The following is a 12,211-nucleotide window of genomic DNA, read 5'->3' as shown; positions in this document are numbered from 1 at the left end:
AATCAAGTGGCCGAACATCTTACTTTACTTTGAAACAAATATCTTGTTGTGGAAACATTTACAACTGAGGTTATGTCGGAATTTATTTTGCAACATAGGTTGTGTTGCGGGACTTTTTTTTGCAACATAGGGCATGTTGCAGATTTTTTTCGGTCATCACTTTTTTTTGCAACAACGGTGATGTGGTGGGAGAACTTTTGCAACATAGGTAATGTTGCAGAAAAAATAAAACTGAAAAATGTGCAGAAACACCGGTGCCGTTGCCTGCGCCGAGCGCGTTGCTGCTGGCCTCAATAGAGCAATAGCGTCGCCGCTCCCGCTGTTTCAGAAGCATGCCGCGGAGCACCACCACCGCCGGCGGCGACTACCAACGCCACCGCCTACCACTTACGTCGGCCTGCAGGAACAAGGGAAAATGATCTCTGGATCCATATTTAGGCCGGCCACTGCCGGCGGAGCGGAGATCCCTATTCAACTCTCATGCTATAACTCATAAATTTGAGGTTCGGTATTATGTCACTCCGGCTTCCCGTACTAAACTTAGGGGGTGTTTGGTTCAGGGACCTTTTAGTCCCAGAGACTAGAAAAAGTCCCTAAAAAGTCCCTAGGAACCAAACGGGAGGGACTTTTTTTACAGGAACTAGAAAAAGACTCTACTAGAGAGTCTTTTTTATTAGTCCCTGGGACTAGAAAAAGTCCTAGGACTTCTGAACCAAACACCCCCTTATTATAACACAATGCTTACTAATACCTCCTTTTCGGTTTATTAGGCTAAGTGTATCCCTAGGTTGACAAATAAACCAACATAATACAAGTTATATATCACAAATAAATATATCATTAGAAACTTCAAATCGTCTCCTTTCTTATGATATAATTTTTAGACTATACAACTCATCTAATGTTGGTTAAATTATGGATTTAGGGATACGCGCAAGTCGTGTAAACCGGAAAGGAGGTAGTATAACTCTCGTACAAAGGAACATGTAGTTGACGTGCCCACATCAATGATAAACCTCAAACTTCGTTATACGCATGCCACTTTTATACAATTATTGCATCATTTTGGCCCAATTTTGTATTGATTTATTAGACTACCCCATTAATAGAGTGCTCAATGTTAGTTGCTATTTTCCGTATGTTTTGCAATTAACAAAAAATATATTTTCTAGAGACAACAAAATCAGAAAAAAAATACGTCGTAAGGTTTCAAGTCAGGACGGAGCTAGAGGGCACATTGGTCAGTGGAGGGCGTCCTGAGGGCCCCATGTAGCCCAAGCCTATACCACATGGGTGGCATCACGAGGACGCCTCAGCAATGCCTCTTGGTCCCGACACCTTTATATTTGTCCAAAACCCATTTTTATCGAGGAATTTTTCCCTGCCGCCACCATGCGTTCAATGGCGATCCAATTTGAAGGCCTTATTTTGGTGTTCTTTTGGTTTCACTGACGGAGCTATATACATCAACATTTCTGTCACCATATTACCATATTCATGTGTGAGTAGTCCTCTCTGGACTATGGGTCCATAACAATAGCAAGATGACGGCCTCTATCCCTTACTTCTCAATACAAATATCACATCAGCCGCCCTACATGATCATGATCCATCTGATGTAATTGTCGGTTTGATTGTTATGGCATGATGAATTGTTAGTTCATGATCAGATTATCTATGAATTTCTTTTGGATTCTTGAGTTTCTTTGCTGTATGATTTAAATGCATATATGTTCTCCAATCTATTCGTATTTCACTGACCATATTTAGAGTGATGATCTACAAACGGGAGTTGTGTGTGTTAGTTGGGTTCAATATTGCAAGAAATCTATCCAAGTGATAGATAAGGAAAAATGTTCGTATTGTGTTATTGCCACTAAGGATAAAAAGGTAGTCGATTGGTTGTCTTGGTTATGGATTTGATGTAAGCATAATATACTAATGACATTATGTCACTTTGCTTAATGCACTGCTTTGTTTTTTTACTTAATACTTAGAGATACATGCTCATAGCGGTCTCGAGTGGAGTATTAGCTATAGAAGCAGTTGGATAATGGTTTATAGATACAAGGACGTTGTGCATATATGCAATCATGACATATATGATCACATCACAAACATTGCAATTTAATTGATGCGTAATTATAATTTGTTCACCATAGCTATGCTACGTTTTTTGGAGAGATGCCACTAGTTGATGGTGTCCCGGATTAGGGGTCACTCACCACATCATCTCCTGGCCAGGTAGGCCGTATGGAGGACCCGCATGTCGGTTCACCCGCCGGCCACGTCAAGGCGGCCCATGGGCGCGTGGAAGGAATACTCCTGAAGACTTGCGCATACTCTAAAGCTTAGAGGTTGCCTACAATACGACTACCTTCTATCGTAGCCGACCTAATTGTAACTCTTAAGACTAGAGGGTAGGGCTCATAGACAACAACGATCTCACGGTAGATCAACATGTACTTTGTACTCCATGCCAAATCAATACAACACAAACATGACGTAGGGTTTTATCTCCTCGGAGAGCCCGAACCCGTGTAAAATCCCTTGTCTCTTTTACCACCGCATCTAGGCTACTAGCTTAGGACACCCTACCCAAGATCTGTCAAAATCGACTTCGTCACTAGTGAAATTATGGATCCCGGTCCTTTATATTCCTCATAATCACAACCTTGTTCAACTTGTTTTTCGTCCTACAATCTAAACCATTACATTCACTTGCCTACAATCACCAATTCAAACAACACGGTTCGTTAATCTTTGTAAGTAGTAAATCTAGTGAGATTGACAACCTCTAGAAGTGTTGGGGATGAATAATAAGTTCTCAATTGTGTGCAGGTATTGATCATTGGCTGTATGAGATCCCCATGGATTGATATCTTGGTTCTCAACTGAGGAAAAACTTGTTACATACTGCAAACCCTTGCTCTGTAGCGCTCAACGTGTGATGTTTACTAGGCATAAAAAACTAGTTGGGGATATGAGTAGCAATCACCAATAGGGAATTAGACCACAACATATAATCAAATATCAAATCTTTACTGTAAATTAATATGACCACCAACAAAGGTTTTTCTTGCATATCCTAAATGATGTTATAGACTACTTCTAAGAAATCATAATGAACATAATGAGTAGATATAAATATGATGAAAAAAATATGAACATATAAATCTTTCACCAATAAAACACAAAACATCAACAACTAGATATCAATTAACATCAAGAAGTGATCACGGTAACCGATCTATAACAATTCCCCATGCATATGAGGTGATGGAGATGAATATCGAGTTGGTGTTGTAGATGGGGATGGTGATGATGGAGCGGATGCAGATGATCACAATGAGTGGCGATGCCTTTGAATTTCCCTGGTTAGAGGCGCGAGATCCAGCGGGGTCATACCCTTTGGGAGAGAATCTAGGGTGCTCTAGAGGCCACCACCGCATAGTAAAATCATGGAAAAATATGGCGTCCCAAGGCACCCTGGTGGGCCCTAGGCAGTTACTTCAAGTGCCCATGGGGTGCCTAGCCTGGTCGTCTGGCTCCCTCGGCCTCCCATAGATGCGGCCTTCTTGTTAATAGCTCATTTTTACCTGCATTTCTTTGTAGTATTTTTTTTGGATTTTTTAGTCTATTTGAAAATGTCCTTTTCATTGAATCTTCTCCTAATTCTAGCAGGTTTTTAGCTTCCCCTCTGGTAATCTATAAATATAGGGAAGAGTTAATTACACCTAGGGTACATAAACTTTCGCGGCGGTAACAGATCCATACACAAACAAAAAAAACCATAAAAGTCATACATTAACTTTGATGCGCATTCGTTTAGCTACAAAATGCATGCAAAGTGGACAGATGGGCTGCCACGCACGCAATGGGGTCGGCCGTGTATGCATTTGTATCTTTACAGTTACCCCCCTCAGTTTACCGAGATTTAACCCGTGGCCGTTCTCTCTGTATCCCAATCCCCTTCTTCAAATCCCTAGCTGCGAAGGCGACGCGGCCGGCCGGCCGTCGTGCACCATGGAGAGACGACGCGGTCGTGCGCCATGGAGAGGCGTTGGGAATAGCGGCTTCAACCAAGCCGGCGGCTCTGTCAACGGCAGCTTCGACCAAACCGACGGCGGCTCTGTCAACCAAGGCGGCGGCGGCTCTGGCACCGAATGCGACATGGATGGCGAGTGGAGAGTCACATCAGAGCTTAGTTTTGGCTCCAAAAAAGCGATGAAGGTATGTTCTTTCCTCGATTTTCTTGCTGTATTTCTTGTTTTTGATTCCACTTTGGAATTTTAGGGGTCATGCGGAATTAGGGTTTCCAATGAAGGATTTGATGCGGCTGAATGTGGGTGCAAATTGACGCCAGTTATTAGGGTTTGCAATGAAGACATGATGCAGGCCGGCGATTGAATATGTATGATTAAAGAGCAAATTATCTTACAAAATATGCACACACCATTTGCAATGAGAGAAAAGCCCGTATTAACCTCATAAAGTTGTTGACATCCTCTTACCTTCTAAGACATAATAGCGGATACTAGCAATTAGATTGCCGAAAACAAGTAGGTCACATTATTTGGGAGTAGCACCTTAAAACTTCTTTCACAAGAAACTCATAGCTTTATTCAACCATATGAATTAGGAGTTGTTTATACATCATTTTTTTGAAAGTAAATACACACATACATATATGGCAACAATTCATCAGCCTTATTATCAGTAAGTAATAATATGCTTGATTACTTGAGAACGAATCAACGAGAGTCGTCGTGGTTGGGCATGTAGTAACGGTTGGTGAACCACACGGTGTCGGCGGGGACCTTGGCACCATCGGCGTTGCGGTACCAGGCGTAGTAGGCGTGCGTGCGGTTCTTGATGTCCAGCACGGCATGCCCAAAGCTGGCCTCCCGGAACGCCGAGTAGCTCGGTTGTGGCTCCGTCATGCTGTCGGCAAGCCCCTCGATGTTGCCGCCGTCGCCGATGGTCATGTACACAGGCGCGCGGCGGTCCCGCACCGGCTTGCACCTCCCGTCTGTGATGTTGTACTTGATGTTGGACACCCGGTGGCTGCGCTCATACGCGTGCACGTGCCCGGCGAAGACGAGGTCGACCCTGGCGTCGACGGCCCACTGCTCGAACTGCACACGCATCGGCTCGCCCTCCATGTAGTGGAAGTTGTAGCTGTTGTACCACGGCGAGTGCGACGCCAGGATCAGCCATGGCGTCTCGCTCCGGTTCACGCGCTTCAGCTCCGCCTCCAGCCACTTGTACTGCGGCGTGTACTTGCCGAACGCGGAGTAGGAGGACAGTATGATGATGTGCGCGGACGCGAGCTTCACCGAGTACCAATAGGGCTCCGGCGAGCCGCTCGACCGGTGCGGCGTCGGGTACCGATGGGTGAATGGCTTGAACGGCGTCGTCTCACCCTTCAACCATGCATGCAAACAATGATCATGTCATCACTGAGTGAATAATCCGCATATCAACAAGAAAGGTACAGATGATCGATCGAACTGAATCAATGGATTAACTTACGAGCTCCGGGGCGTAGTCGACCTCGTGGTTGCCGGTGACCCAGATCCATGGCTGGTAGGCGACACTGCGCTCAGAGAAGCGGCCCCACGTGTCCCAACGATTGTTGTCGTGGAGGGGGTGCTTGTCGGCGTAGGAGAGGTCGCCCATGAAGAGCACGGCGTCGCCGCCGGTAGCCTCGTAGTGCGTCAGTGTGCTGTTGGAATCGGACGTCTGGCCCAGGTCGCCGATGAGGCCCAGCCGGAAGGGTACGTCCGGGCCGGGCTTGGGAGGGGTGGTGAACCAGAAGGTACGCACTGTGTGGCCGAAGCCCATGGCGTAGTAGTACTTGGTGCCATGCTGCAAATTAATTAACGCAAGTTTCTATAAAAAAAACTCGTAAAGGCCACTTGAATTCTATATATCTAATAGAGTCACCCCACTGACTTACTTATCTCAATATGCAAACATGTAACGAAAACCCAATTCGATGCTCAGGCTTATCTGCACCCGGTCAGAAAAAATTCAAAAAAAATCTAATTTTTTTGTGTGATAGAAAATTTTGTGCGTGAGGTTCGCTCCAAATTTCAACTTATTTGGACAGCTGAGCAGCTCTCAGAAAAAAAAACAAATCGGGTCAGAACAGTATGTGAACAGTAAATTTTTTTACAGACCCTGAATTTGTCTTTTTTGCTGAGAGTTGCTCAGATGTCCAAATGAGTTGAAACCTGGAGCGCACCTCACGCATAAACTTATCTACCACACACAAAAAAATGGATTTTTTTTTATTTTTTAGTATCTATTTTGATTTTTTTCGTCAGAGGGGGTGCAGATGAGCTCGGGAGCAGAAATGCCACACTTAACATGTAACCTCTTCATACAACTATGAAAGAGATAAAGCACACCTTAACAAGCAATTATATATGAAAAAAATACCCACCACAACATTCAACCATGCTCCCCACAAAAAAAAACATTGAACCACGCACGAAAAAATATTTTCATTCAATTATTCTACTTATATTCAGTAATTAACATTATCGCAATTATAAATAATTAAACATAATAAGTTATACATATTTTTATTCTGGTTTTCATGTTATCAACCCAAAATTTCATCAACCAATCCTACGCTCGAGGTATCCTCTATCATGTGTAAAAAAGGTTATTTTATTTAAGCGCAATTCAGCTGTGACTAGTGAGTTGCAGTGTGTATGTCTGTGAGTGAATTCACCTCGAGGCTGGTGAGCGTGCAGTGGTGGATGAACCCGGAGGTATAGTTGTGGTACTTGTAGCGCGTGTGCGTGCCCTCGGCCGCCATGTCGAGCCTGCCCATGGCGCGGCCGTACATGACGGTGCTGTTGCCGACCTCGTCGACCGTCACCCACGACACCGTCATGGCCGTGCCGGCCTGGTCGCCCAGCGTGACGTGCACCTGCTGGGGCGCGTTGTGCCCGGGCGGCACGGCGAAGACATCGGCGTCCAGCGGCATGTCCTCCGCCGCCTCCAGCCTCCGCCGGTACGCGCTCGTCACCCCGCGCGCCTCGGCCTGGACGAGGAGTAGCCCGGCGAGCACGAATGCGGCAATGAGGCACTGGTGACGCCGAAGAGCACCCATGGCCAGAGGTCGACGAGAGCACGCACGTTGTGGCACTGTGTTGTCTGCTGCACAGAAATCGCCTCCTCCCGGGCCCATTATATCATGGTGAACAATGCAGCACGTGCTGGGTTAACGATTTGCAATGATGGCATGACGACGACGGGGATGGATCGAGCTTGCGATTCCAGCCTCAGATGTCAATCTCACGCCCGGCATCTCTCTTTGATGGGTACCCATTTCTCGTGCAAATTTAAATTTGTCACGCCGAGAAACGGTAAGAAAGATAGATGGAGGCCAACTTTGAGAGCGAATGGAGCATGTTGGAATACCCGTCACACCATCGTACCGTGCCCAGAAGTCTGAGGCTCATTTATCCCAAAAATGCTAGATTTTCTTACAGAGTTAATCTACAGGCTGATATGTCCTATTTTTATTGGTCCTTGATTGAAAACCGGCCATGGGGTGCCCCACGTCACCTCCGTAGATTTTAATCTGTAAAAAAATATATTGTATATGTAGCATTATTGCATTTATACTGGCGAGTGGATAACAACAGATATCGTATATGTAGAAAATCTATCCATGTTGTAGCACTTATCGGATAACAACACTAGGAGGTCGACGTGGATGGAGAGAGTGAGTGATTTTAACCAGCTGATTTCCCCCCCTATATTTTGTCACGTGGGGAAATTGAATATGAAACACATACAGATGAATCCTAGATAGCCTAACAACAGCTCTAAAGCTATCTATCTACACTAGTAGGAAAAGGGGCTTTTACCCCGGTTCATAAGGGCCTTTAGTCCCGGTTCTGGAACCGGGACTAAAGGGTCGTTACTAATGCCCTAGCCCTTTAGTCCCGGTTCTTACACGAACCGGGACTAAAGGCCGTCCACGTGGCCGGTGCGGGGAGCCCAGGCAGGAGGGCCTTTGGTCCCGGTTGGTGCCACCAACCGGGACCAATAGGCATCCACGCGTCAGCACCTGGCAGGAGCTGAGATTTTTTTTTTGGAAAGGGGGTGGTTTAGGGGTTTTGGGGGGTTAATTTAGGTGTTTCATATATTGTGTTAGCTAGCTAATTAATAGAGAGAAGTGTCCTCTCTTATCTCCGTGCTTTGTCGACGCTACGTACTATATACGCATGGAGAGGAGTAGACACGCTAGCTAGTAATCAAATGAAGAAAACAGAAGATCGTCATGAACATATATATATATATATATATATATATATATATATATATATATATATATATATATATATGCATACAGAGAGAAGTGATATCGACCACCTCTCCTTCTCCGAGATATTGGTCGAACAACAAGTTCTCGTATATCTATCCGACACTACCGGCTACATATATACAATAATTATCTCTTACAATACAATCTCCTAATTATATTGTAGGAACACAGGGTCCACATAGTATTCTCCGTTTTCAGCGATCACGTGGTCAAGGAAGAATGCCGCCAATTCCTCTTGAATTCCTCGCATACGATCTGGTGCTAGGAGTTCATCCCGCTTCCGAAAAATCTAATTTGAAGAAGGGGGTCAATACATATATATATATGAATAAATGAAACTCAACACAAATGATGGTAATAAAATAAAATTGTGAATATTATTGCTTACGCACTTCATATTGTTCTTCAGTGTAGCCCCGCTCACAGGTATGGTAGTGGATGGACTCGCAAATGTAGTATCCACAGTAATTATTCCCGGGTTGCTGCCACAACCACTTTACAAGAAATAGAGGTCAATGAAACTGATAAGCAAGCATGCTAAATGGTATTGATCAAACTAGCGCTTGAATCACTAGGAGATGCGCGGAACATGCTACTATAGTACTTACTTTTGGGTGTCTAAATTGCAGCTGGTTCGGCAGTCCCGGGGCTTTTGAGGTGAATTTTCTCCAAACCCTGCCAGACAAAGAAAACAATTACTTGATATCAGGAAATGAACAAAGTTGCTGATATGGTGGATAAAGATCAATTTAACTTACTTCTGGAGCATTTGAGTCATGTTCGCATAGTCCTAGGGATCTTTTCGTCTCGAGTCTAAGACGATTACTACTCCCGGCTCAAGCTTAATCTCTAGGAGAATATAGTGGAAGCTGCGCATGCATGCATAAGTCATCAATTACATTACCATAACCTGGACTAATAAAGGGAAACCGAATATGCAGAAGACAGTAACACTCACTTGAAGTTGTAAGGAAAGAGTATTATATCTTTGTTTTGATTTATTACCAACGATTGTAGCAAGTTGGCCTCGGCTTCTTTGGCATGAAATTTAACCTGATAATCATCTATGAGATTTGTGTTAATGAACCCAATATCACCGATTTGTCTTTTCTTCAATTCGGCGATCTTCAATCTGCATAATATAGTGAGGATAAGTATAAATACATGCAATGAAAGAGCTGACCTATATAGAGAGACTTAATGACAGAAGTAGTACTACTTACAGACAATAGCAAGTGATCGTTGTTTTATCGAGGGACATTAGATTGTAAAACTGGAAGAAATCCTCAAATGGAACATTCAGCAGTTCAATTCCAACGAGGTCATGCTCCGGTTTAACTCTCAGCGTTAAAGTACTCATCCCATCAGACTCTCTGCAGGTTTTCATGTACCAATCATGTAGTCTTCGCATCATCGTGCTTAGAGATTTGACATCTTTGACGAGAGGCTTCCCGTAATGGTATTTGTGTTCGTCCACCTCCATGATTTCATAATGTACATCGTCGGGCAGGTAATCTCCAAGATCGGTATAACCGGGCACCATACCCGGATCATTAGCGACGATGTCTTTTGACACCTTGAGCGGGGGGCACGATTGGTTCTCTTGTTCGCCGAGCTGGGCAATTTTTTTCCCAGCTCGTCGTTCTTTCATCCTTTTATCACTGATAGTACTTCCCGACCGCTCCGCTTCGGCATATGCCTTTGCAAGAACGCGCTCATAGTTGCCTTTTGGCGGAGACTTTGGTGGTTTTGTCAGGGCAGCCAGAGTGCGCTTTGCTTTCACCGGATCTACCTTCTCCTCCGGAGGTGGATGTTTCTTTGCTTTGACCCCTTCAAAGAAGTTCTTCACTTCGGCTCGCACGATCTTCGCGTTCTCCTCCTCGGTCCTCTCATATGGTAACTTCTCTGGAGTCTTCAGAGAAGGACCGAATCTATATTGCCTCCGAGGCGGCGCGCGCGAGCAGGGGAGCACGAGGCGGGGCGGCGCGTGGGGGCAGGGCGACGGCGACGAGCACCGGGCGGCGACCCGTCGAGGCAAGGGCGCGGGGCGACGGCGATGAGGAGCGGGCGGCGACGGCGAGCACGGGCAGCCTGGCGGCGTCGGGGGCAACTGGCGAGGTATGTCGAAAATTTCCTAAGTGTGGACTTATATAGCAAATCCTTTAGTCCCGGTTCGTGGCACCAACCGGGACTAGAGGTAGGCATTAGTCCCGGTTGGTGCCACCAACCGGGACCAAAGACCTCTTTTCAGCAGCCCAAAGGGCGGGAAGCGGCGGCCTTTGGTCCCGGTTGGTGGCACCAACCGGGACTAAAGGGGGGGCCATTGGTCCCGGTTGGTGCCACCAACCGGGACCAAAGGCCTCTTGCTGCCCGCGTCGCAGCCAAAAGTTTAGTCCCACCTCGCTAGTTGAGAGGGGCTCGGAGTGGTTTATAAGCCCCGCTGCAGCTGCCCTCTCGAGCTCCTCTCAAATGCAGGCTTACGGGCCTAATCTCACACTATGCTGTCTGTTGGCCTATTGGGCCTTCTGCGGGCCTGAATCCTGGCCCAGGTTGGGTTTCTAGTCGTATTCAGGCCGTGGTGGCCCAATAGGTGGCAGTTTTTTAAATTTTTTGCATTATTTATTTTCTTTTGTTTTTTGCTTTATTTTTTAATTCTTTTTGCTTTTAGGTCAGCAAAATTATAAACTGTCTGTTAGTGCCATTAGTTTTAGAAAACATATAAACTTTCTATTAGTGCCATTAGTTCTTTATGAAAATTCTTTTTGCTGTATTTAGTTTTTTTATTTTCTTTTTTGCTATATTTATTTTGTTTTATTTCTACTTACAACAAAAAACTTATTTATTTTATTTTATTTTGTTTCTAATTACTTATTTATTTTACTTTCTATTAGTGCCATTAGTTCTTTATGAAAATTCTTTTTGCTGTATTTAGTTTTTTTATTTTCTTTTTTGCTATATTTATTTTGTTTTATTTCTACTTACAACAAAAAACTTATTTATTTTATTTTATTTTGTTTCTAATTACTTATTTATTTTACTTTATCATAATTCTTTCTGCTATTAAAGTTTCTATCAAAAAAAGTTCTTTATGAAAATTCTTTTTGCTTTTAATGATTAAAAATAAAAAAGAGGCGCAATGCGCGTTGATTTGCTTCAAGCCTTTCGGAATAGTGTAGACTGCACTGCACATAGCTCGATGCAGTCTACCTTATTCCTCAAGGCTTGAAGCTAAGCAACGTGAGCATTGCGCCTCTTCTTCATCGTCTCTGCACTCAGGGCTTATAAACCGCTCCTAGTGCCTCTCAGCTAGCGAGGTGGGACTAAAAAACTGCTTAGCTAGTAAGAAACTCTAGTACCGGTTCGTGCCACGAACAGGTACTAAAGGTGCTCATGGGGCCACAGCCTCATTAGTACCGGTTCGTGGCACCAACAGGGACCAAAGGGTGGAATTGGTCCCGGTTCGTGCCACCAACCGGGACCAATGGCCTTGCACAGCGGCGTGGTGGTGAGTTTAGTCCCACCTCGCTAGCTAAGAGAGAGCCGCACCTGTTTATAAGGTGCGGTGCGCCTGAGCTGTCGAGCTCCTCTCTAAAGCAGGCTTACGGGCCTAACCTCTCTGCACTCAGGGCTTATAAAGCATTTCAAATGAACTCTGAAAAGGTTGAAAGTTGGCATGGTATCATCATTTCATCCACATAGCATGTGCAAGAAAGTTGAGAGGGTTACGGCAAAAACTAGATGCACTTCTTGTACAAAATGGACAATGGTATCATACTCGTCTATTACAAAGTTGGCATGCTATCATCATAATAGTTGCGGGAGAAAGTCTTCACTTTTTCTTCGCTTGTGTCATTTGCT

At 44.8% G+C, this 12,211-nt stretch overlaps 1 protein-coding gene across 1 annotated transcript; it reads right to left on the bottom strand.

Moving 5' to 3' along the window:
* Positions 1–4,600: 4,600 nt before the first annotated feature.
* Positions 4,601–7,176, bottom strand: LOC109783149 (purple acid phosphatase 2). Its single transcript, XM_020341753.3, has 3 exons — positions 6,746–7,176; positions 5,536–5,871; positions 4,601–5,426 (listed from the first exon to the last, which is right to left on the bottom strand). Exons 1-3 carry the CDS (start codon positions 7,127–7,129, stop codon positions 4,755–4,757), a joined length of 1,392 nt encoding a protein of 463 aa, XP_020197342.1. The 5' UTR covers positions 7,130–7,176; the 3' UTR covers positions 4,601–4,754.
* Between the last annotated feature and the right edge of the window lie 5,035 nt (positions 7,177–12,211).

Source organism: Aegilops tauschii, chromosome 6, assembly GCF_002575655.3.
Source record: "Aegilops tauschii subsp. strangulata cultivar AL8/78 chromosome 6, Aet v6.0, whole genome shotgun sequence".
Lineage (NCBI taxonomy): Eukaryota > Viridiplantae > Streptophyta > Magnoliopsida > Poales > Poaceae > Aegilops > Aegilops tauschii.
Note: the sequence above shows the minus strand (reverse complement) of the source record. Positions and strands in the feature narration are given on the sequence as shown.